General features: G+C 42.1%; 1 protein-coding gene across 1 annotated transcript; it reads left to right on the forward strand.

Annotated features, from left to right (window-relative positions):
* Positions 1–3,074: 3,074 nt before the first annotated feature.
* MLYCD (malonyl-CoA decarboxylase) lies at positions 3,075–20,113 on the forward strand. Its single transcript, XM_027890885.1, has 5 exons — positions 3,075–3,552; positions 9,404–9,516; positions 10,517–10,673; positions 11,158–11,307; positions 18,750–20,113. The coding sequence occupies exons 1-5, from the start codon at positions 3,142–3,144 to the stop codon at positions 19,281–19,283; spliced, it is 1,365 nt and encodes a 454-aa protein (XP_027746686.1). The 5' UTR covers positions 3,075–3,141; the 3' UTR covers positions 19,284–20,113.
* Positions 20,114–26,248: the final 6,135 nt, after the last annotated feature.

Raw genomic sequence — 26,248 nt, forward strand, 5'->3', positions numbered from 1 at the left:
TCTTCTTCTTATCAGCCCAAAAAGGCTGGTTTTCAATTGGACAAATTGATATTTTTAATATTTTCTGGTAGACATGTTTTTTAAAAAAATTTTAGTTTGGGAACTATGCCTTGGAAAAGGAAATTTGTGTATAAATAACCTTATTATGAGAATAAAATCATAGCCACGATACCTTTATGATAGATGGGGACTGATGTTTCCTGATAAATCTCCCTTGGATGAACACTATGCAGGCACAAACAGAGACTTTACTGGAAATCACTGGATCCATCTTGTTTCCTTTGGAATTAACTGAAGTCCTGCTATTCTTTTTAATAACAGCACAGTCAGTTCCCCATTTAAGACTCTTGTCCTATATGTGGCAACTCTACATGTAAGTGCAAAGACTTAAAAAAAAACCAAAACAACACCCAAAAACTATGTTAACTTCCATCATAAATCAGTTTGTCTTCATTATAGTGGAATTCTTGAGCAGAGAATCCAAGACATGTGTTTTATTTTTACTTAACATTGGAACGGATTAAAAAGGGGGGGGGAAAGGACCAGATTGACTTTCCATCTTGTATACGCTTCTCTTTTTGCTTGGAGACAAAAGTTAGAATTCCTAAAGTGCAATTAGACTCTTCCAATCCCCAGTTTTCTAATAATAACATCCAGTTTTCAATAGAGAAAAAAAAATATCACTTTATAAGAATATAACAAATTCATTTTCAAAGCTTAGCAGGGTCTTTGTTATTTCAAGCAAAATAAATTCTTGGACCTGAATGACTTCGTTTTCCACCTGTGGATTAGGGGTGTCATTTTCTTAGGAAGTGTCAGGGAGCAGCAAGGGTTGGCTGCTCCCTTGGGAACAGAGAGCCAAGGATTAGAACACAGCCCCACTGAACCTGAGCAAGGTGAGCAGGGCAGGCTCAGGTAGGAGACAAGTTCAACCAGGAGTCCACATCAACAAGCAACTCTGTGGTGTAATTCCAACCAGGAACACCAGTCAGGGTCAGGACTAACAACAGTCACCAGTCAGACATAGCCCAGTCAGGAATGTCCAAGGCAGATCCAAGGAAGCAAGTCTGGAGTTTGGGATGAGAGGCACCTGCAGCCAGGTACAGGTGCTGAACTGAAGATCCACATTCCTACAGCACAGCTCAGAAAAGGACTCAAACCCTCCAGGCTGAGCTGAAAAAGAGCTCTGGGACCCACGGAGGGTGTGAGAGAAGATCCCAGGTGAAGCTGGTTGGGGCCACTAAAGTATATCAGTGCCCCTAGGCCCTGACAGAGAGAGATGTTTTCATTTTTCAAGCAGCAGCTGAAGCAGATAATAGTTTTCCCCAGGGGAAAGAGAAAAGGAGCAGTAGAAGATTTCAAAAGCAATGTCTTATTTTACAAAGCCTTATAACCTACACCACAGAGGGGTTTGTCGATGAACAATACAGGGAGCTGTTTTCATGGCCTGTGGGTTATGCAAGAGAACTCTGCTATTGCAAGAATCCTACCCAAGGCAAATCTGAGAGGGTTGTCAGAATGAAAAGAATAGAAGTGGTTTCTATGTAGGATTTTTAAAAGGCATTGATCCTGAGAAATGCTGACCATTTCCTGGGAGGTTGTAAGCCTTCAACTTCCATCACCACTCTCCCTGTATTAATATCTCAATCTCAGGCTTCTTGAAACCTCCAGGAATCTCTGAATGATGCAGAGACTGAACCAGTCCATAAGGCTTTCTACTAATATTTTTGTAAATGCCTTGATGCTCTGATTTAGCTCATTTAGATGGAGTTACAGGAGCGTCTTGAGGCACTAAAGACATGGATGTGTCTGCCTGTGGATATGGATGTGCATAAGGATATCCAGGTTTTCTGGCTCATGAATCAAAAGCAGCTGTTTTGTCCTAATATTTTCAGAAGCTGATGTGCTTCTGCCAGAAACACGAAGTAGGCTCATGGAGGCTTTTAGTACAATTTTTAGGCTTATGTTAACCAAATCTGTATCATGGGTGGTAAAGAAGTTTATTAGGGTGGATTACAGTGGATTAAAGATCATTATTATAAATATGGAAGGAAAAGTTCAATTTCTGCCTACTCTTTATTGAAAAAAAACCACCAAAACCAAGTCTGGCAATCTCTTGTTAAGAAGCCTTGCTAAAAGATGTTTTATTTTGGTTTTCCAATGGAAAAAGTTGTACTTGGTTAATGGATCCCTATTTAAAACTGCAACATTTCTGTCTATAAGCAGTGCATATACAAATGTTATCATGGTTTTTGGTGAAAGTTCTTACCTCTTCCTCTATCTCTGAAAACACTGGGAATCTGACATAGATCTCCTTTACAGCCCATTTCCTGAAGAGGTGAAGCAGGAGCACTAACCAGCCAACTTTGAAGGCTTTCACTTTGGCTGAAAATGAAGTTATAAAGTGGTTAAGGGAATTTCTGGAACTTAACTCATTGCCCGTGTGATTCAAATGTTTTTTAAAAAGTCTTCTTCATATATTGTAATGTTTCTCAGTCGTGTGTTCTCTCTCTTAAGCGTGTTATCTTACCTTATGACTCTCAGTTCTCCAGGGCTATACTGCTCACATGGATTTTTTTCCCCCCTCCCTTTCCTTGGGAAGCTCTAACATATTGTTCTAAAATTTGTAATTAGGTAGAGCTCTGTTTTTGTTTTTAGAGCTCTAACCACCTCTCTGGGCACCCTAATGCCTAATCACCCTTTGCGTGAGCAAATTCCTCCTAATGTCCAGCCTGAACCTCCCATTTCTCTATGTTCTCTGTGATTACACTAACTACAACTCTACGGTTCTAACGTGAACTCTGAGGGAAGGTTGGGTGCCGAGGAGCTCCGAGCGCTGAGGACGCGCCGGTGCCGCCCCGGGGCGGGGCCGTGAGGTGACCCCCGTGCCAACACTCAACATGGCGGCCGACACACCCCCGGCCCCGCCGCGCTGTCCTCGCTTTCCATTGGTGAGCAGCGCTGTCAGTCCGCGATTCCGCCCAATCAGCGCACTCAGCGCTGCCCCGTGGGCGGTGCCGCGGCCGGTGCCGGTGTGTGGCTGGGAGAGGGATGAGCCGTCTGTGCCCGCGCCTGGGCCCGCGCCCGCTGCTCTGGGCAGCGCGGGGCCCGCGGTTCCTCTCGGCCGCGGCCGCCCCGGGCATGGAGGAGCTGCTGCGCCGCTCGGTGCCGCCGCTGCCGCCCTACGAGACCAAGGAGAAGGCGCCGCCGCCCGCGGAGCTGCGCGGCGTGGAGTTCGTGCGGTTCTACCGCGCGCTGCCGCCCGGGCCGCCCCGCGCAGAGCTCCTCACCCGCCTGGCCCGAGACTTCGGTGTGGAGCACGGGCGGGTGGCCGAGGCCGCCGGGAAGGTGCTGCAGGCCCGGGAGCAGCGCAGGGAGCCCGGGGCGCTGCTGCAGGCCGAGGACCGGCTGCGGTACTACCTGAACCCCCAGTACCGCGGGCTCTTCCAGCACCTGGGGCGCCTCGAGGGCGGGCTGCGCTTCCTCGTGGAGCTCCGGGGCGACCTGGTGGAGGGGCTGGCGAGCAAGGCGGTGGATGGGCCTCACGTCAAGGTGAGGGCAGGGATGGGGGTGGGCGGCTCTGAAGGGAGGGAGGGATGTGGTTTCGGGCTTCCTACTCGTGGTGCTGCTCCCGGAGCCACTCTGGGATGGACGGTGTGCCGTGAAGCCGATTCGGTGTTGGGGTGTCCATGAGCCCCTCAATTCAGGAGGGACGTTCAGGGGCCGCTGTGGGTCCAGGGAAGGACAGTGGAGATGGGGAAGGGTCTGGAGGGCAGGTCCTGTGAGGAGGAGCTGAGGGGGCTCAGGCTGGAGAAAAGGAGGCTCAAGGGGGATCTTCTTGCTCTCTGCAACTCCCTGACAGGAGGGGGGAGCTGGGGGGTTGGCTCTGCTCCCAGGGAACAAGGGACAGGATGAGAGGAAACAACCTCAAGCTGCCTCAGGGGAGGTTTAAGTTGGACACCAGGTGATTAAATATTGGAAGGGGCTGCCCAGGGAGGTGGTGGTGTCCCCATCCCTGGAGGTGTTTAAGGAAGGACTGGACGTGGCACTCAGTGCTCTGGTCTAGTTGACAGGGTGGGGTCCCAGGTTGGACTCGATGACCCCAGAGCTCTTTTCTGACCGAACTGATTCTGTGGTTCTGTGGTGGGACACGAGTGAACCCCTTCCCACAGCCATGGCACCAGCGAGAGCTGCCTGTGCTGACATTCGGGAAGGGAGTGGCCCGTGGGGTGAAGCAATGGGTTTGTTTTCCAGAGTGGCAGTGGGAGGCTGCTGTGGGCAGTGAGGAAGTGCCACACTGATGCAGAGCAGCTCACACTGGGGCTGCCAAGCCGTGCCAGGAGCTCACTCGGTCGTGGCCTCACTCCTGAGTCCGTTCCAGGGCCACGAGTGACAGAGCACCGTGGTGAGCTAACGGTGAGGAATATCAGCAGGAGAAAGGAGTTGCCACGATTTGGCTCAGGAATGCGAAGGCAGAGGTGAAGTGGAACATCCCCAGTGGTCCCATGGTGCAGTGGGGTGACGTGGATGTGGAGGAAGGAGTGCTGTAGGACGTGACAGTGGCAGGAGCTGACAGGACTTCATGCAATGCAATGAAAAGAGACAGCAACTCAGTTAGCTGGAATGACCATTAGTTATTTGCCAGTATTCAGATCCAAATCAGGTATGACAAGAAAATGATGTTCTTGATCAATTAACTTTATTATTCTGTCAGTTAACCACAGTCATCACATAACTGAAGCAACAACAGCTTTGGTGAGATTCCACATCCAGTTGGATCATCTTATGTAAAACCAGACTGAGTTTGCAAAATTAGCAGGGTAAAAATATGTAAAACAGCTGAATGTACATGTGTCAAATAACACAGAAACATACTAAAGACATTTGAAAGTAGGAAAATATTGTCTGCAAAGCTAAAGCATCAATAAAAGGCTGTCACGGGCATTCTGTCTTCTCAAAATATTATTTCAAAGTGTTTGGGTTCATCAGATGACTGGGCTCAATTCTGCATTTCTGTTCTTGTGGTCAGCTTTGTGCTTGTTGATCAGTTTTATTTTTCAGATGTGATGTAGTCTAAAAACAGGAGTTGATGATAAACAGCGCATAAGCCAGGAAAGATTAACCTAGAACTGGTTTGCATTGGGTTTGTTTGTGACCATATTGGCTGTAAGGATTTACTCTGGATACTCTTTGTTTTCAGTCTGGAGTTTCACTTCAGTCATTCTTATCCTTTTCCACATCAACCCAAGACCTAGAACTATGCTATTCCTGTGTTCCTGCTAGTGTGTCTGGGAAAGGTGTTACCTATTGCTTCTTGCTCAGGCTTTAAAATCTATTTGCTTCTTTTACAAGTAAGTGACAGAATAACTACAAGCAACCAGGAGGTGTTGACTGACAAGTGGTTTATGAAGAAGGAGTGTGAGGGCACAAATACTGAATTTGGTACCTGAAAGCCCTAGGTGTGAGACACTATTACCTGTTTGAGACTGTGTGTCAAGAGCATAGAAGAGTCTATGGCAGAATATTCAGGCTCTAAATTTGGGGGTGGGATTGTTAATGTGGTTTTTATTTTTCATTTTTAATAAAGAAGTTCAGTCTTGAGTAAAGAACCTTTCTAGTGATAGAGCATACATTTTGGGTTCTTGCAGTGGACAATGTCTTGGTTCAGCTGGTTTCCCTGACTGCAGGATAAACACAAAAAAAAACTATTAGAAAGCTCTGAAACTTGAGATAGGTGTTAACACGTCAGGAGTCAGGGTATTATTGTTATATATGATCTACTCTTACTTGCCTGAATTTCTAAAGATATTGAAACCAAGGAGATGCAAATTAACTGCTGATTGTTTCTCCACTGGTTTCATTGTTCCTGAATCATTAACCAAATAAATGATGCACTGCAAACTGTCTTGAGTTGCTCCTAAGAAAACACATCTTCATAATGGCCTCAGTTGTCTCACATCAATCACTTTTTAACTTGAATTGATGTTTAAAGTAAATGAAGACAGGGAAATATGTAACTTACTTTGATTGTATGTGCTGTGACACGTGTCCAGCTGTACTGCTCTCCAAAATCTGTGTCATTATTAGAGCTGGGAAAGATTCTGAACACTGAAGTCACTGAGCTATTTAAGCAGTGTCCACATCAGTGTCCCAGCTGTCAGAATCCAAATTGGGTTGAAAAAGCTGAGTTGTAAGAAACTGGAAAGAATGCTGTCTGCCTTACTGCCAGAATCCCTTAGATCTTAAAATAATCCCTGAACAATGCTTTGGAAATCCTTCAAATGATGGATTGTGCAAAGAGAAGGAATGTGCTGCATGTAAGTTTTAGTTTATATACCAGTTGGTTATTTGAAGGCAGAATCATCACCCAGAGTGAGACAGAAAAATTATGGGCATCCAGTGACAGGTTGTTATGTTGTAAATGTCCTGTGTGGATTGGGAAAGATGATGAATGTCTTGACATAAGTCTCTTGATAATCAGAGGGAAACAATTTAGTGGTTAACTGTACTTTTGAAGCTTTCCAGCCTTTCTTCCAAGGAGTCCACCAAAAATTCATACAGGACATATGAAGAGAAAGTTCTCTTCATAATCTGTCCCAGAGGTGGATTTTTTTCTCTGTTAAATACATAAATCAATTATTACCATCATAATCCTCATGGATAACATTAGGAGGGCCATGCTGTTTGAATATTTGTCCTCATTTTCTTATGTTCTTTTCATTTGTCCTGTTCCTTCCTTCCATCCCAGGACAGGCTCGTTTTCCACTGTCCTTATAAACAAGTTGAATTTCTGATCAGCCCTTGCAGTGCACAGAGGGAAAATTTGCTGCCAATCTGTTTCCTGCGTGCAGTTCTTTTACTATTCAGAACCCTCTCTCCTGCAATGCTTTACTTTCTCTGTGCCAGCGTTTTCCTCCTGAGATGTTTTATATTTTGCTTGCTTACTCATATTTCAGCACCTGAAATACGACCCCGCTGAAAAATTCACAACGTTATTATTTCAGGTAGCAAATCATGCAGCGATTGCTTTCGAAAGATTCCTCATCTTTCCCTATGATTTAGAAAAAGTCAGTGGAAAGTTCAGGCTGCTGGCAAAAAGATAATGAAAAAGGGAGCATTTTTGTCAAAGTGATTTATAAATACACCTGCTTCCATAATTAAGCAGTAGTTGGAGTGTATCTGTAATCTTGGTCTGGTATTGGTCTGCTGGAAAAAAGAAAAAGAAATACAGTCATTGTTAAAAGTTTTTCTATGAAAAAAGTGTTTGGTGTTTGCCTCTCTAAAGTTCTCTGTAGCCATTTCATTAGTGTAGATTTGATTGAAATTCTAACAGACATAAAAACAAGTGTGCAACAAGACTTTTACAACTTCTGCATGTTTGTATCTCCACTGACAAGGAAATGTGGACATAAAATTAAATGGATCTTCCTGATGCTGGAGGAAAATTACAGGATGCATTATATGACCTACTGGGATTTTGGTTTGGCCCAAACTGTCTGAAATATTTCTTAGTCCTTAGTTTTTATTTTGCATTTTGAAAGGCCTATTAAAACCAGGATTACCCATTGCTGTGTTGTAAATATGAAATATTTTCCTATTTCCTCAGCAGAAGAAACAACTTGGACTGTTAGATATGAGTGGGTGAAACATTTCTATTTGGTGTTTATTCAAGAGATTACAGTAAAATATATACAGGTGATTAAGTCATTTGAAAATGCTTGTGCATGCTTTGCTCATTGTCTAAATGAGCAGAAATAGGGGGGGGGAGAGGAAATAATGATTTTCATTTTTTTTAGGAATAAGACATGAAATAATATAGAACATGAGAGCCAGGGGAGTTTTCAACACTACCATTATCACTGCAGTAATTACTATCAGCAATAAAGAAGCAGAAAACAGTCCCTTTTAGTTCATGTCTAACTATTGAATCCTGGTTTTCTGATGGGATATATTTTGGGAGTATATATGGGAGTATTTTCTGTGTATATTTTGAAGCTAATTTGGGGGCAGGTGGGGGGGGAGACAGTAGGAAAAAAAACCCAAACCCTTCCCAAAACAAACAAACAAAAACCCCAATCAAACCCTCCCACCACCAAAGACACCTTGGAACACTTGGACCAGATCTGTGAGTCCCAAATGAAACATAGCAGGTTAAAACCCAAAACCAAGGAAAAACTCAACTCATGTGAGGGCTTTTTTATTTAGTAGTTTGAGAGGGAAATTGCAGCAGTTCCCTCATCAGAGAGGCAGTTTTTCTTAGCAAAAAAAAAAAAAATTAATTGTAGGTTTTCATCAGAGTTCTCCCATTTGTTGCCCAATAAATAGGGAAGATTAAAAAGCCTGTAATTTGCTGTCTTGTAGCAAGAACACAGAATGAGAAAAAATAATCACAGTTTATTTTACTTGGCTAATAGAAATTGAAGTATAGCTGGTAATTTGAAATACTAATCTGAGTATGTCTTGTTGCTCAGATTTAAAATTGGGATGCTGAAAAACGAGTGTGTGATTTCTTTTCAATGAAGTATTGGAGATGTAATTTTTATGACTAGAAAGCCCTCTGAAAAATGAAAATAAGAATTTACTTAACAGTAAATTTACAAAATAAGAGAATATACCACTAAGTCTACAAAATAAGGGATCCAAACTTGAGACTGTCCTTGTTGGAGTAAAACCCGTTGGAAATGTAGTGTATATTGTGATATTAAACACAACTCAAGACTTTTTCTTAGATGGCTGAGTTAAACACAGTTTTGGATAGTATAAATTTTTATGTCTTTCTGTACCAAGAAATTTGGTTAACGTGGAATCATGGAATTTCAGAATGGTTTGGGTTGGAAAAGACCTGAAAGCTCATCTCCTTCCACCCCCTGCCGTGGGCAGGGACACCTTCCACTAGCCCAGGTTGCTCCAAGCCTGTCCAACCTGGCCTTGAACCCTTCCAGGGATTGGGCAGCCACAGCTTCTCTGGGCAACCTGTGCCAGGGCATCACTGCCCTTATGGTAAAGAATTTTTCCCTAATATCCAATCTAAACCTGCCTAAGCCCATTCCCATTTCTCCTGGTGCTCCGTGCCCAGCTGTAGCTGGATTATGGATTGGCAGTAGGTCCCTTCCAACTGGAGTTGTTCTAACCTTTGGCCTCCACGCTACCCTATTGTTTTATAAAACATTATTCTTTACAACTGATGTTGACTTGGGTTGTAATTCCCCACAAATAATATTCTAAATTCCATGTAGTGAACTACAGAAATTGTCTTTAAGCATTTTCCTTGGTCCAGTCCTGGGTGAGGAAACTGAACTGACTTAACTTCCCAGTGTTGTAGTTTAACTCAGTCAAGTTTATCTTTACTCACATTCCTGTGTTCTACCCTGCTTATTTAATTCCAGCTTTCTTCTGTTTGCAGGAAATGAGTGGAGTTCTGAAGAACATGCTCTCAGAGTGGTTCTGCACAGGATTCCTGAACCTGGAAAGGGTCACTTGGCAGTCACCTTGTGAAGTACTCCAGAAAATTAGTGAGTAAGTGCTAAAGGTTGGTAAGACTCATTTGTGGATTGGAGATGAAATGCTTGGGACTGCCCAGATCCACTGTTTGCAAGACTCTGCTTTTCAGTACTGAACCACAGGCATAGTATAACAATGGAATATTTTCATTTAACACTGCAGAGCACACATTTAAAAACTGAATTAAAGAAGAGTAAGTAAGGGGATCATTTGTCCCATAATTTGATCCTTTAGTTCACACACTGTCCTTGTAGACTGCTGTGGGTTTTTTTCCAGCATTCCCAGTTACTCCTTCCACGTTCCCAGAGGTGCTGCTGTTTTTCCTACAAACCCAGATTCTCGCAGCACTGCCTTTGCTGCCACAGCAGCTGCTGCTTCCATGGGCCCCCTTCTTTCCTCAGGCTGCACCAGCAGCATGTTTAAATCTCAACAGCCCAACACTCAAGAGCATTTTTTACTTTTAATCCAGTCATGTTCCCCTTTCTGGCTGGAACTGATGAGGGGCACAGGATCACCTGTGAACTGTATGTGCAGAGAGCACCTTGGGGTTTATATAATGTGCTCTAGAACATTTATTTCTGAATTTCTCTCCAAGCTGTGATGAAGTTGCAAATGACTGAACTCAAGTTATGTTGTTGTGTCACTTTGTTGTATAAAAAGCTTGAAGAAAACCGAATCTCTGAAGGGTTCTGAAAGTATGTGACTTAAATGTTGAGGAGGCAAAGAAAAGAGATCTTGCATACCAGGTAAATGTTCAAAATAAAAATAATTAGTAATAATTAATCTTCAAGGTAACCTGGCAAACACAAAAAAAAGGCTGGGTGTGCAATCTACATTTACCATCCACTTTGTTGATTTGCTGATGAATTTTATTTTACTCACAGCCTGATTCTTCCTTTTTGACTGGAGAGTTTTGTCCTTGACATCAGTGGGAAAACTGAGGAGCTTGCAGGGTTGGCAGCTGACCTGCATTTTGAGAAAATAATAATCATTTTCCTTTCCTTCTCTCCTTGAGTTCTGAAGCTGTGCATCCTGTCAGGAACTGGGTCGATATGAAACGTCGAGTTGGGGCCTATAGAAGGTGCTACTTCTTTTCCCACTGTGCAATCCCAGGGGAGCCACTGATAGTGCTGCATGTGGCTCTAACCAGTGACATCTCCAACAACATCCAGGTACAGTCACTGCTGCATTCAGTACACAGCAGAGTGCTCAAATTGCAGTGTGCTTCTTTTAAAGTTCCTTATAATTTGTCAGCATTCGGCTTTGCTTCATCTTTTTGAGAGACCAGAGAATTGTAAAAATTACAGGGATATTCTGTATGTGTAGCTGTATTATGTAAGTTGACATTTAGGGGGGTTGATCAAGTGGAAGAAGAACGAGAAAAGATAAGAAATATATAAGAAAATGGAGCAAATGAGATTAAAACTCCAAAGTGGTTGCAATTACTTCTGAAAATTTTCTTTGCTGCACTTACTAATGGATAAACAACTCTTCTTTCTTCTTTTTCATTAGATTCTTATTGTTTCTCACAGAGGGTAATGAATAAAAGAGTGAGGAAAAGTGTTAATACATTTAAAAGTTAAAAAGAAAGACTTCCTCCCCATAATGATGACAATAACTATTAATAACTTTCCTTTTCAATTCCAATTTTCCCAGGCCATAGTGAAAGAAGTGCCTCCTCTAGAAACAGAAGATACAGAGAAAATCTCGACAGCCATTTTCTACTCCATCAGTTTGACTCAGCAGGGGCTGCAGGGGGTGGATCTGGGGAACTACCTCATCAAGAGGGTGGTCAAGGAGCTGCAGGTGGGTGTGATGTTAATAATTATAGTACTTCTTGTAGAACATTCTTCCAAGCAACTTGAGAAAGGAATGAAAATTCATATACAGATTGGTGTGGAAGACACAGTCACATTTCTGCAATGAGTACATGATTTTATTTAATGCTCTTTACTACTTAAATAATTAGCAAACCTACCACTTAAAAGTGATGATCACTTTTCATGTTTATATTTATTGTTCCACATCTAGATTAGTAATGATGTTTGGAAAACTGTCAGTGATGGAGAACTTCAGTTCTGCTTACAAAAATAACTTCAAAGTGGATGCTCCAAATTTCTACTGCTACAGAATGATTGATTAGTTAACTGCTGAATCATAGCTGGCTGCCCTGAAGTTTTTTATTTTATTTTATTTTTAATGGCCATTTTGGCTGAATTTTGTTGCTTCCTGCATTTGGAATGGCTTTTAGATTAATTGTTGAAAGTGCAGTAGTCCAGGTATAATTAGGCCATGCCATCTGTCTGATCTTGACTGAGGGGAAATTGGAATAAATTCATGCAGTTATCTGCTTTCAGATCTGGAAAATAATTTCTGCATAATTGAGTTGCTCTCATAAAATAACCCTATTGCCATTATATCTGCCCATCACTAATTGCTTGCAACACTTGCAAAGTTCTAAGTGAGTTATGAAGGCAAACAGACACACCATACTGAGATAACCTCATGCAAGTTCTAAAATTTGGTGTGTCCAGCAGAAGGATGTGTTTCTTATTTGTACTTGTGACAAAATGTCTGCATTTCAGTGCTGTAAAATCCAGCCCCTCTTCATCAAACACGCAGTGAAGAGGAAACACTTTGGCTGAGATGATTTGAATACATTCTGTAAGGCTGAAGAAAATACAAAGGATAATCCAGGAGTGTTTATCCATGATGGACATGGTTTCCTAATAGTTTTTCTTCCACTCTTTGATGATGTTAATATTTTTCTCTTGTCTCTTCTTCCCACTCCGTGCTTTCTCCCTCTTCATTCCAAAGTATTGCTCTTGAATTTGTTGTCTTGAATTCTGCAAGAACCATTTCCCATTCCGTGTTTTATATCTGTGCAGTGACCCAGAATCACTGTACAGTAGTTACAGAATTATTTGATGCCCTTCTATAACTCCTCCTTGCTGAGCTTTAGCTGGAAATGTTGTGCCTTCCATCTCAGTGGTTTTTTCCCTTCAGAGAAGACAAGCCCTGTGGATTTACACTTTCCAAATGCTTTCCCTGTGAAATTACTACAAAGTGAAGGCCAAAGGTAGAGAATATGATGAGTAATACTCTTGGCAGCCTGTTTTACCTGTCTCCCAAAACTCTGGGAGTCCTACTTCAGTGGATTAATTGCACACATGTGCTCTCTTTTTCTCTGGTCAGGTGGAAGCAAAGGACTTCCCAAGGTTGTCTGTATTTTCAGGCTGCCCATAATTCTTTGGAGCAGCGTTACAGTGGCTTTAAAAGGGACAAATGGTGTGGCAGGAGTGCTGAGTGGACTGGGTGGCAGCAGCTGAAACAATACAGCCTCAGCAAAAAAAGTCCTGGGTCAAAAATTGCATCTCATTAAGGAAGCTTCCAGGAGCCTCTGCAAAAATGGATGGGTGAGGTCTCTGATAGGAAGAGGATTTTTTATGTAACCTTTTCATGGCTTTGCAATAAACAAATTTCATTTTAAAGTGCTACCAAATTGCCAGGTGTTCCAGGTTACAGAAGTTGAGACTGTCTTTAATTTAACTGCTAATAAAATGCTTTGGGAAGAGGAAATCATTTGAAGGGGTTGAGGATTTTGTTTCCCGTTGTGTTTGAATTGTTGATGATTAATACACTATTATAACTTGCCAGTTGAGTTAACTTTTGTGGACATCTGTTTGATCTGCAGAATTCTATTTGGATTCATTTTTTCCCAAGGCTTTGCAAACTGTTATAATTTCTTTTATTCACTAGTAAAAATGCTTTATCTGACTTTGCCTCAACGTAACCAGCTGTGACACTTCTGAGTCCCATTGTAACCTCAAACCTGAGATCTCAGCTGTCATTCTTCATAAGGAAAACTGCAGATTGGCCTAGTCGTGAATGTGTATCATTAGGTCAGGAAAAGACATGCACAAGTTAGAAGTGTGTTAACAGCCACTCTGCTTCCACCACTGAAGCCTTCATTTGACAAGAATGTTAAAAAACGGTACTGAAACACTGATCTAACAGGTATCTTAACTACAGAATTATGGCTGTGAATTCAGTTCTTCCTTAAAATCTGATTAATGGACAATTAAAATACAGCTTAATTTTTTAGAAATCTTGCTAATTTGCATGAGGTGGTCTTATATTCTGCTGAACATGAACAAGTGCAAGGCAGCACTTCTTACCTTCCTCAGTTTCCTCTCTTTAAATGTGCCCAGTTTGCAGTTTGAATCCTTAACCTATACCTAGACATGATGATTTGGAATTTGCCACAGGTGTTGTTATCTGTGCTTGTGTAAAGGGGAGGGATATACTGGACATCAGAGCAGGACCTGAGGGGTGGAGCTGGTGTCTCATACAAAGGGCATCCTGGGAGAAAGTGAGCTGCTCTCAGGAGTTTCTTTTTTGGTAGTTTCTTGACAAAAGTTTGCTACACATATATTATAGAAGGGTTTTATATACAGGCTTCTGCTGTTGTCTGAGCATATCCTGTTTGCATTGTTTTGGGATGAATTCATCAATCCACTGATACCACTTTGGTCCCAGTTCTCCCTGTACAAATCTGAGAGTGGGCTGTGTAGGCATTCTGTGTGCTCCCTTGGTTATATTAATGTATATAAAGCAGGGAGCAGACAGCAAAAATAATCTCTAGTGTTTCTAAAATTCAAGCCTGTATTGTTCCCAGAAACGAATTGGATTTTGAAACTATTTCAGGCAGCTACAAGAAAATAAACAAAGCAACCCCAAACTGGGTGCTGGGAGAGGAGCAGGCAGATTGTTTCTAGCAGGCCGAGGGGTGCTGGTGAAGGTAGAGACAAATAGATTGCTCATTAGGCAGACATTTAATTCAGAATGTGTTTATAGCCACTCAAAACACTCTGGAGCTCTGCAGAAGGTACATCGTGGCAATTCAGTCTGCAGATGACAGGCACAGATAACTGTGCTGAAGCCTTTGAGAAAACTGCTTAAGATTTTATAGCCTGTGGCATTTGGGGGGGGAAACTGATAGCTGCTGTGTGACTCAATAGAATGCTTAACAATTGGTGGCAGATTTTAGTTTTCTGCTTGGGCTGCTGATAATTGCTACCTTAATTTGATCTAGGTGACCTGGGGAGATCATCATTTCCAAAACAGGCTTTGCTTTCATTGATGAAAAATGTGACCTTGGACTACAGCTTTCGGAGTGCAAGACAGTTTCAGATGAGATATGGGTAACAGGAGAAATCTGTGCTCTTCTGCAATGGGAAAAAAAAGCCTAGGAAGAAAGACAATCAAACACAGAAATCTACCCCAAACCAAAATTAGCAGCTGTTACTTAATGGTGTGTGGATTTCTGACAGGAAAGTAAACATTAATGGATTTCCACAATAGCCTTAGAAATTAGCACATCTATTTAGCAACAACGTAAATGTGCACACTCTGCTGCATTTATTTATTTTTTCCACAAGAAATGTCCGCCCCAGATAAGCTCCTAAACTCAAGCATTTATCAGATATGTTGTAGTTTGTACTGCAGCTTCAGAATGGGGTCACTTTCCTGTGTCTCACCTCTCCTAAGAGAAGTAAAAAATGTGCACAATTTCCCAATTTGTATTTATCAACAAAGGAGGAGCTGCTGTCTTCCTGTTAAATATTTTAGGTTGTCTTGCTGAACGTGTTGCTCCCTAAAGTGATGAGGAACAAAGAGGAGTCAACACCCCCAGGATTCAGTGTCAGTTGCTGAATTAGGAACTTTGCAGTGGTTATTATGAACACACAGATATGGGAGGAAATAATTCATTCTCACTTTTGTCACTATGAGTGGTGCTCAGGTGCCCTCTGGGCTGTGCAAGCTGGGAGATGAGATTGGGATTGTTGCTTTATGGGAGCCATGGACAAAGCTCAGCTCCTGTGTGGAAAACTCAGTTTGTGAGCTCTGCTCTGTGGCCAAATTGTATCTTCAAACACTGCTTTCTTAGAGAGATTGTAGAAGAGATCCAGACTCCTCTGTGTGCTAAGCAGCCTTTTCTCTCGGTCCAATCAGTTTTATCTTTGACCTAAAAGAAGAATTTCTGCTTCTCAAATTTCAGCATCACCTTCCTCCTTCCCCTCTCAGGTTTTAACCCTAAATATCTGTGAGGAAATCATGAAAGGGACCTAAGCAGTGTGTTCTCAAAGGCACTATCTTTTATAGGAAAAGCGATATAGTTAGGAAAAAAAGGCAAACCTTTAAGGAGTGTAATCCCATCTTTGGGTCAAAAAGAAACACATTCTGTATTCCTCGAATCCTTGCCTACAGGAAATAGCCTCTAACAATTTTTCTCTCTTCTCTGTGATTTTTTTTCCTCCCTTTTTCATCCCCACTGCACAACAGTAACATCTGTAGTCCCTCCTGCAGCACATGGAGGATTTCTCATGATAGGTCATTAATCTGAAAGCTTTTTACCCATTTATTCCTCTGTCTTGTGCTCTCTGTATTATGAACTGAAGAGGAACTTTAAGGCACAACAGAAATGAAGACACATTTTGAAGTCCAGTCTCTTTGAGGGGAGCTGGCTGCTGCTTCTTCAGGATGGGCCATGAAAAGGGCACTTCTCATTACAGATGATGGGTTTGTGTTTCTGGGCCCTGAGGTTCCTTTGCAGGTCCATCACGTCTGAGGGGGTTACTGAGATCTCATCCATCATTACTGTGTGGGCAGGCAGGAGGCTCCTGGGTCACTGAATATTCAGAAGGCAGTTGTGGCCTCCCTTCTGGGCAGAAATTCTTCCAGCTGCCATGCAGGAGGTGACATTGTGAGACAGCAAAGTGTCTCAGCAGCTCAGCTGCGGTGAAGGTGACGCTGCTCCTTTACTGACTCAACAGACCTGAAAGCCCTTGGCTTTTTCTTCTCTCTCTGAACCTTTAAGTTCAGAAGTGGCCTTTAAAAATTTGCTTCTGTGCCACCTTTCTCCTCCCTCCTTCTCCAGGAGATCCCTGGTTTTGTGTAGCAGTGTTGAGTCAAGGACGGTGTAGTTGACAAAGGGCTCCCTGGGCTGATGAAAATCCTGCTGCTTGAAAGAAAAGTGGCTTCCAGAGGTGATGATTAGGTGTGTTTCTTGACTGAGAAACAGGGAGGTGAACGAAAGTTGACCAGAGGAAGATGTAGTGAGTGCATTTGATTCTGTATTAAAGTTTTATAAAGTTATTTTGAATTGATTTGTGGATAAATAGTGTTTATATCCATGGGGAAGCATTTAGCACAGAGCTGGGAAGGAAAAGGTGTTTGAAGTCTGTGGAGTTGCTTTATTCTGTTCTTATTTTTTTCCCTTTTTCTGCCTCCAGATATATTTTTTTTTAATTTACTATGTCATTGCTCTTTTTCAAAAGCAAAGGGAAAACTTTTTTCTAAAGAGTCTAAACTGTCTACTCCAAGAAACATTCTTTTACTTAAAACATACTTTCTGTATCTGTGCCTCTTGTAGCCATGATCTGCAGTAAGAGCACAACCCTAATAAACTTGTTTTTTTATAAATATTATATTCCCTAAAATTGTAGGAAGATGTGTAAGAGATGTCTGTAAATGAACTTTTTTTTTTTTATTTTATGAAATACACGGGCAAGGAAACCTGATGGTTGTATATAGATCATGTTAAGGACATCAGTTTCAGAATTACTCTTAAAAATAAAATATCATCATGTCCTTTAGTGGAAACTTGAAAAAAAAAAGCTGGTTTTTTCCTAGTTTCTACTGCTTTCCTGGTACTGCACTCCCTGACTGTGGAAGCTGTAACAGTTGTGACTGTTGACCCTGCCAGGATCTCCTGGATGTTCTGATTTGTTCAATAAGATACAGAAATGAGTGTTTTTAGGAAATAGTTTGCTTTTTTCCTTTATTTGGTTCTTTGAGGAGATAAAATGGGATTTTTCTTTGTAACTTGATCTGCTTTTCTTGTTGCTGCCTGGCCCCAAAAGAAGGATTCTTTAGCTTACATAGCCTGTATAGCAGAGCTTCAGCTCAGGGTGTGAACACCATCTCTGGAAGTTGTTAGGAAAGGTGCTTGTCTCCAACCAAGGCGAGCCAGGCCAGCATTCCCTGGCTCCTGCATTTTCCTGGAGCAGAATTCCCTGGCTCTGCATCCTCGTGGAGCATCCATGTGAGCACAGGGTACCTGGTGCAGGAGCAGCTCAGACAACCTGTTCCTGCCAGAACCATTAACGAGCTGAGCAGGCACCATCTGAGCCCTGATGGCTTTTTAATGCTTACCTCAGTAATCCTCAAAGCACAACAAGTGCAATTTGTAGTCATTTAAAGACAATTTTCTGTTGACATTAAGATGCCTCTGTAATGTTGATGAATGTCTTGGTTCTCACCACTTCCTCCTGCCTGAGCAGTAATTAAACCAACACTGTGGTGGTTTCAGTTCAGCTCTGCCTTCCCTCTGTTCCTTTGCCCCCCACTCCTTCAGAAGGGTTGATTAGTGTCATTTTTGCTAATTTCGAGTGCTGATGTAATTTTTGTTAATGCCAAGTGTTCCAAGTGGCAGCATATTCTTCACGCTGATGTGCCCCAAAACTAACACACAGCTTTCCCTGTGTATTTGAGTTAACAGGTTTTAATCATAAATTAGGAGGGGTAGAGAAGTTTTGCTTTGTTAAAACAAGAACTGTGTGAATGTGTTTTTTTTTTTTTTTTTTTACTGCAAGTATGTGTCTCTTGTCTGGTTATTTTAAGCATTGTCACAAAAAGTATGGAGAACTTCATTCAAAATTTCAGGAAATGCTGCTTTCCATAAAAATCTAAGAATAGTACCTCTCCTCGTTTTACAGTAGACTGAAGTAGTAAACTGCCCTTGAGTTTAAAACAAAATAGTTACATGTAAAAAAGAAATGGCATTTAAAAGGTTCTAAAAACTTATATGTTTATTTAAAAAAAATATTCCTCAGAATAACTTCTTTATGGCCTGTGGTTCTATTTGTTTATTTCTGCCTGTAAAATGATACCAGAGCTCAGGGTTGGTAAGTACTGCATAAGTACTTTAAAGATTGTGTGTGAGGACTGTAATTCAGTCAGTGCTGAAGTTTTCTTTGTGCTCTGAGTGCTTTTTAGTCACTAACCTGGTACTTGCAGGTGCTTTTTCCCCTCATTTTTGTGTCTGTGTGGATCAGTTCCTTCTCAGAATGCCTGATTTTCCCTTGACATGAAGTAAAGGCTCTCAGCTGTTTTTTCACTCAAACTTCCCCATGTCAATCCTGACAAAACTCATTTTTTTTTTTTTTTTCTCATTTTGTCTGCAGAAAGAACTTCCTCAGATAAAAGTTTTTTCTACTCTTTCACCTATCCCAGGATTCACAAAATGGCTTCTTGGCCTCCTTTCCCCCCAGGCAAAAGAGCAGGGAAGAAATGAACTTTTTACAGAGGCCGAATGGCAAGAAATCTCCTCCATCACAGGAGACTCTTCCACCGAGACCCTGAAGAAACTCTTAAACAACAACGAGTGGGTGAGATCAGATAAATTAGTGGAGGTGCTGCATCCCCCACTGATGAGACTCTGTGCCTGGTACTTGTATGGAGAGAAGCACCGTGGCTATGCCCTGAATCCAGTAGCAAACTTCCACCTGCAGAACGGCTCGGTGCTGTGGAGGATAAACTGGATGGGGGACTCGAGCCCTCGGGGCATTGGGGCTTCGTGTGGCATGATGGTCAACTACAGGTATTTCCTGGAGGACACAGCCAGCAACAGTGCAGCTTACCTGGGCACCAAACACATCAAAGCCTCGGAGCAGGTGCTTGCCTTGGTGTCCCAATTCCAGCAGAATAGCAAACTTTAATTAAAAATGATGAAAGCTGAGAATGAGTGTTCCTCACCTATAAAGAGCTGTAAGAATCTGCAGTGCCTGTATTTAATTGAGAATGTATTGTAAAGCAAATTTGCCCTGCACACTACATATGTGGATTATCAATTGTCTTGCTTCTGGGGCCATATATTCAAAACCTGACTGGCTCTGCAGGTTCCAGACACGTGTTTATGTGCAGATGGGTTGAGGGCGGGGAGTAAAGGGTCAAATTCTCTTAATCAGTTACAACTCAGTAGTAACTTGAAGGGAAAATACTTGAGCCGACCATTATTCTGTTGGTAATAAAGCTGCATAAACTGTCCTGTAAGGAGCTGCACTTTGTCATGATGCTGCTGTAGAATGTTCAGTACCCAAGAACCTGGAAAGGACTGAATGAAGGTAAATTTGTGTTCAACTTTTTATCAAAACCTTTATTTCTATAATATCTATCTTTTCCACCCTCAAAAAAGTCTCATGTAAAACCTTTTCAGATATTTTCCTTTTTCCAACCCATTAAAAATCTCACTGAATCCTTGCTTTGCTGAAGCATGGAAAAGCCTTGCATTAATGTTCAAAACCCAGGATCTCAGAGCAGAAGGGATGTTGTGTTTCCATTTTCTGGCTGCTAAAATATACTGAGCAATAAGGGAAGTGTGCAAACAGGAGAGGAGAACAAGAGAGGCTGATACTTGAGGATGGGTTGGGAAGTTTCTAAGTATGTATATTATACTTTGGCTCTGATAATGTTTTAAGTTAACAAAGAGCTTTTTTAATGAAGGGGTAGGTGTGACCTATAAATCAATAAAAGAAACTTTCTCAATAAATCATGCCTGGTGTATTTTAGCATCTCCCTTCACTTAATGGCCCTTCTTCATAACAGTTCCACCACAGCAGAAGGCCCATTTTAAAAGAATTTCATGCTGGTTTGTAATATCTGATTGATTCTGGTCAAATTCCAGTCCTGTTTTCAAGCAAAGAATTACACAGAGGATTCCAAAGTAATGGAGTGTTTGCTCATGTATGAAAACAGAAGTGAAGAAAGCTGCAAGTGACCAATTTTCTCCTAGAATGAAGTTGGTTAATTGGAGACACTATTTTCATAGTCATTATTAGAAACAAATTCCATCCTCCACACTGGTAACCTGTTCTGGGTGGATTTTTAACAGCAGTAGTTAAAGGACAAGAATATGTTCACTGCCTGTTATTCCCCTAAGAGCAGAGGCAGCATCTGGCCATCAGTGGCAGGGATGTCACATTAACAGTGACAGCTCTCTGGGCCATGTACCATAATTATGTTTTTAAGAATAGTAAAAAAAAAAAAGTCAGCATCTTGTACAACAAAGTTAGTTTATTGATTTTTATAGGATTAAAAAAAAACCACAAACAAACAAACCAAAGAAGTATCATCCCCTGGTAAACAAGATGTGTCCAGTTGCCAAAACCACTAAGGAAAAGTTGAGTTCCTCTTGAACTGTGGTGGTGGGGTAAATATAAGTTGGTTTTGGTTTGGGGTTTTTTTGCACCTCTGGATATCTTGCTGATGCCTTAGGGAACACTTTATTCATGTGGGGAACTAAGGATTAAACACTCACACCCACTGGGACCTTTTAGAGAGGGACTTTGAAAAGGCAACCCCAACCTGGCCAACCTGAGGAAGGAATTTCGGAGTGACTGTCAGTTTTTGCTCTTGGATCAGGAGTTATGGTAAGTTCTCTGCACAGCAACACGTCAGTAGAGTCTGTTTAGTGCTTCAGATGGAAGTCTGTGCTTTACCCTCAAGAAATGCTGGAAGTTGATCACAGATAGTGAAAAATTGCATGTCCAGAGGAGAGTTCAGGCTGGAAAAGAGACAGGGCAGAGTCAAATGTATATAATGGTCTGGATTAATTAGGGCATCTTCTCTTGGTGTTATTATTTATTATTACATGAAGAACCTGGTTGCCACTTCTATTGCAAACCCCACATTTTTAAGGCATTGTTAGAATTTGGTTTAAGTTCCTTCTATAAATTTACGTGCAACTTTTAGTCCTGGAATGTGAACATCAGGGAATATACAGTGTGTGTGTATTTAGCACCTTGGTATGAAAAGCCTCCTAAAAAGTAGCTGTTTACAGTTGAAAATATCAGACCTGTATCAGAACATCACACCAAACTACTCCCACATCGCTTTTCTGTGTGGCATGTGCATTTTGCTAGTCAGATTTTTTAATGTGAAATAACACTGGGCTGGTACAGAAATTTTCAGCACACAATCACTACAGGGCACTCCTCTTTTTCAGTGATCAGAGGATGGCTTTGTTCTGCCGTTGGATTTGCTAGTCCTTCTGAACTGACTTAGAATTCAGGTTTCAAGGTGAAATTTAGCTGCTTATATAAACATGTACAGGCCGTTCTTGGCTGGAGGAATAAAGAAAGACAACCCTGTCTCTTTGTTATGTGAAGCTCTTCAAGTTTGAGGAAATGAGGTCACTTACTTCAAGTGAGAGAGTTTTGAAAATGCATTGATTTTGAGAGATGGTTTTATTTTGAAGCAGGAGCAGCTCTAAGGGCAATTAAATGTGCATCCTCCTGGCCGCAGTTCAAAAAGAGCCAACGCTTCTGCTCTGTTGCAGATGGAAATACAACATAATCCCATATTCTTAACAGCTGGACTCGAAGGATAATGAGTTTTTTCCACTTGGAGCCCCAGACAATTGTATGAGAATTGGTTCAGTGACATGAGGTGATTGTAGCTTATAAGGAAGCAAAAGCAAAGCTGCTCATGCTTCGTTAACACTTCAGTTGTTCCCCAGACCTGTGGCTGTTGTGTCTGACACAGGCACAAACCCAGCCCTGCCCTCGGTTTAAGGGCTGCAGGCAGAGCTCTTCTTACGCTTCCTACCAACCTTAAATCAGGAGGATTGCTGGCATTTGGCTGTGGCAGAGCAGCCCCAGGAGTTTCTCTCCAGCTCAGACCTGCACCCTGGTTGCTCAGGACTGGTTGCTCAGCTGCTGACTCAGTGGTTTAGTTGGCAGGTCGTGGGCAGATCTGTCCCTGCTCCCTCTCCTCCTGCTCATGCCATGTTCCTTTAGAGCTTGAATTACCCAGTCACTCCACTGCAGTCAGTTTAATTTGCTGCTATTCCCAGGAGCTGTTCTAAGGGCTTGTGATGTGGGACTGAGAAGGAGATGACAGACAAAGCATCTTCCTGGAGCCATTCTGGACGGGTACATTTGTTACACGACATCTGGTCTCCATCAGAACTCCAGCACCTGCAGAGTTGTTTCCTTTTCAACAGTTGTTATGAGTTGGGTTGTGTTTTGCTCTCTCTGAGGTCAATTCAATCTGTTATATTGATAAATTAGCAATGTGAGGCCAAAAATCCCTGCAGTGAGTTCTGCACCAGAGTCACAGTACGGATTTAAGTGCAAACGGATCATTTGAAGATGAGGATGGGACAGGCTGCTCATAAAAGCCATCAGCTGATAAGTGCTATTATTTGTCTTTCACTGGCCATTGATTCTTAACTGTATAGCAGTGCTGGGATTCTCCAGCTTTCTACCAAAGACTGATTTTATCATCAAAGATGCGGAAGAGAAAAAAATAAACATTCGCCATCTGTACCACTTCCTGGCACAGTAACTGTCACTGAGAGGATCAGACTGTCAGAGGGAGCCTTCACAGCTCAGGAAGAAGAGAGAAGTCCAGTTCCTTTTTCTCCCTGGCAGTGTGTGCCATTGGCAGTGCCATTTCTGAGGAGCAGGCACGTGATGTTACAGAGCCCCTGCTGTCACTGCGTGTCCAGAAGGAGAAAGGGGAAGCTGCTCTCAGGCTCGCTCCTCGGTAAGCAGTGGGAGCTGCTGTGCTGGAAGGTGCAGCCTATATAAAAGCATCTTAGTTTTGCAGCTGCATCCTGCTTTTGAAAGCAAATCAATAGAAATTATGTTACTTTGTCACTTAGGCTTGTTTATGATCAATTTAGGCCATTTCTCTTGTCACAGGAGTAGGGCCTCTCTTTGTGCACGTTCTGTGGAGTCGAGTAGGATCTGTGCTCTCCGTGTGCCCTGGATGAGTAATGAGGAAATACTGCTTGACTGGGGGATATTCAGCTTATTTGCAGATGCTGAGCCATCACAAAGTCTTGTTAAAAGGAAGGAGTAAGTGCTTCTTGAAGCAGAGCAAACTTTCCATGTATATCACTGTAGTTTATTTTAGTTACTGACTGTCATAACCTACAAAACGTGCCTCCAGTGGGAATTCCTCCTTGGGGAAATGGGGACCAAGGTCTGTTAAACCAGGTAGAGTAAGGTTAGGGAAGCCTGATTCTTCAACCTCTAGATAAGGAAACCCCTAGGAAGGGAGAGAGCAGGGTCATGGTCAGCATGCCAGGAGCAGTTAACACATATTTAGAATTGTTTCCTTTAGAAAGTAAAGAATAAACCATCACATTTATTGTCGGGGTTTTTTTACTGCTTCTGAAAGCATCTGAATTTTTCAAGAAATTTGAACCCAAACATTTCTCAAGCAAGGATGTGACCCCTGGGATGTTGTATAAATGTTCAGCCCTGTTGAGTAGCTGTCCTCAAAAAAGACTCATAAATGGCCCTAAAGGGAAGCACCATGTCATGAGCCTGTTCAGATGTGTTTCTGCTTTTCCTCAACTTACAGTTTGATGATTGGTGTTTTTCCACGTGCAGCTGCCAAAAATCTTCCATTAAGGCATCAACTACACGATCCACAGGTTATAGGGAAAGCTGAATTGTCTCGATGTGTCACTTCCAAGCTCGGTACTCACAGTTAAGGAATTAAGCACAGTACAAGTGGGTTGGGTTTTTAGTCAGGCTTAGGTTTTGTTTTATATTGAGGATCCCCAGGACTGTTTAGAAAGAAAAAAAATCACTTGTTGCCACATTATATAGGAACAGAATGCACACTCAGTCCTCTTGAAATAAATCTGTACCAGCTCTGATAAGTGCCTGGAGAATGCTGAGATACAGCAAAATGTAATCTGACAAGCTGGGTAAATTATTAAACCTTATAGTCGGATTGTGGCTGAAAGCCAGAGGACAGTGGGATTCTGTCTTCAGTCCCTGTTTTCAGCAGGAGGGGGTTGTGGCAGTGCCTGGGAGTTGTTCCCACCTGACGAGCCCTGCAGGAGAGGGCAGTTCCCAAACTCGTGTCAAACCCCCTGAAGCTGTCATGGTTCAGTGGCTCATTGGGTTCGCTACCAACAACCTACTCATGAGCTGCTCCTCCTGGGGAGAGCTTGGGCCACTTTCCAGAGGTTCCCTAATTCCCTCAGTGGGGCAGAGCTGGCAGAACAGCTTCTGGCACTTCAGCCAACTTTTCCCTTGCTATCCACGGGTGTGGAAGTCTGGTGGGAGCTCCAGAGGCTTGCTGGCTCTGCAGGCTGCTGAAAGGAGCTCAGAAATTCCCTGTCAATCCGGTTTGCTAAATGCTGGAATCTGCTGATTCTGTTCAAGTGCTGCCACTGTTGAAATCAATGGGAGATTTATTTTCTTAAAAAATGGGATTTGGGCTGTGTTGGTTGTTTTGTCACAGTGACAAATGCAAACTCCAGATCTGCTACCAAGACTGTAACAAAGGTGCAAATACAGATTTTTATGTTTGTTTGCTTTTTCAAGTGAGCTACATTCCTTTTCCACATGGCTGTTTCTGGAGATGCCATAACTCCCTGCAGGATACATTAGCTCCCTGCAACAGCTCACTGTTGAAAAACAGAAGGTTGTATGGCTTTTTTATGTTATGTATAACATGAATCAATATCCAATCTCTTCCTCTTGATTTGATCTTAATTGTGGGCTGAATCAAAAATCATAATCTCTGAAAGGCAGCACCTGCAACAAAGGGATGGACAAAAGAGATAAATTAGGCAGGGATGGGGGCAGATTGTGAGGAAATAAAAGACATTCTGCTTCCATTTTTAAGAAATTGCGTCAAAAGAGCATCGAAACTAATAGGCCTTTTTTAATTTTTTTTTCAAAGGATGGGAAGTACAAAGCAATATTAAGGTAATTCATGTGCTGAAACAGATATGTAAAGTTCTCACCCAAATGTGACTTTTAAACCAGAGAACTCATTAACCCAATTCCTGGGGATTAGGTTGAATCATTTACTGAATCTTAACCAGAGTCAGAACTTGGGAGTGTTGGGGGAATGATGGAGGAAGGGGAAGACACAGAACTAAAATGACCCATGTTGTTTCTGCTTAATTACAAAAAAAAAAAAAAAAAAAAAGGGAAATGATACAAGAACTTTAAAGAGTGAAAAAATCATTACGTTATTACAGTTGGTATCTAAGAGTACACTTAGACTTTATGTTCCAGAACAGTATTTAAAATGCAATTTAAATATTTAAGGTATGTTTGCTTAAATTTTTAGAATAAATGTTGTTGTGGGTTTTTATTCAGAGAATATTCTCCTGCCAAGATGGGCTTGAAATTTCATATTCTCACTGCAAGTGAAGTTCTCCTAATGAGTTATGTTTGAGTTAAGAGAATGGCTTTAGGCAAAGGATAAAGTTTTAATTGGGTTTTTGAATAATCATCTTCTGAGTTCTACCCAAACTTCAGATAGCTGTGCGTTTGAAATACATTTTACACCAGAGATCTTTGATCTCCTACTCGAAATCTGCAGCTCTCTGCTTTATTTATGGCACAACACTCCAGCGTCCCTGGAGCGTGGGAGTGGTGGATTTTGTCAGGAGCTGGGGGGTCCTCAGAGCTGAGCCTGACAGGAGTGTCCTGCTCGTCCCCAGAGCCCAACATGAGGTGGCTGAAGTAGATCCCAGCCTGGGCTTTTGTAGCACATTATTTGTGCAAAGTGGAGTTTCTGTGTGTTGTCTGCAGTCTGCTCTTGACAGGTTCATGGTTTGGGCTCAGCTGCCTCTTGCTTGACACAGAAACAATGGGAAAAAAACCCACTGTGCCTGTGAAAACCTGGACTGGGGATAGGGCTT

Source organism: Empidonax traillii, unplaced genomic scaffold, assembly GCF_003031625.1.
Source record: "Empidonax traillii isolate 1590-97213 ecotype Southwest subspecies unplaced genomic scaffold, ASM303162v1 scaffold13:size3042203, whole genome shotgun sequence".
Taxonomy (NCBI): domain Eukaryota; kingdom Metazoa; phylum Chordata; class Aves; order Passeriformes; family Tyrannidae; genus Empidonax; species Empidonax traillii.

Coding starts and splice junctions, on each gene's coding strand:
- MLYCD (XM_027890885.1), top strand. CDS start 3,142: ATGGAGGAGCTGCTGCGCCGCTCGGTGCCGCCGCTGCCGCCCTACGAG. Junction 3,553..9,403: donor TGGATGGGCCTCACGTCAAG/GTGAGGGCAGGG, acceptor TTCTGTTTGCAG/GAAATGAGTGGAGTTCTGAA. Junction 10,674..11,157: donor ACATCTCCAACAACATCCAG/GTACAGTCACTG, acceptor CAATTTTCCCAG/GCCATAGTGAAAGAAGTGCC.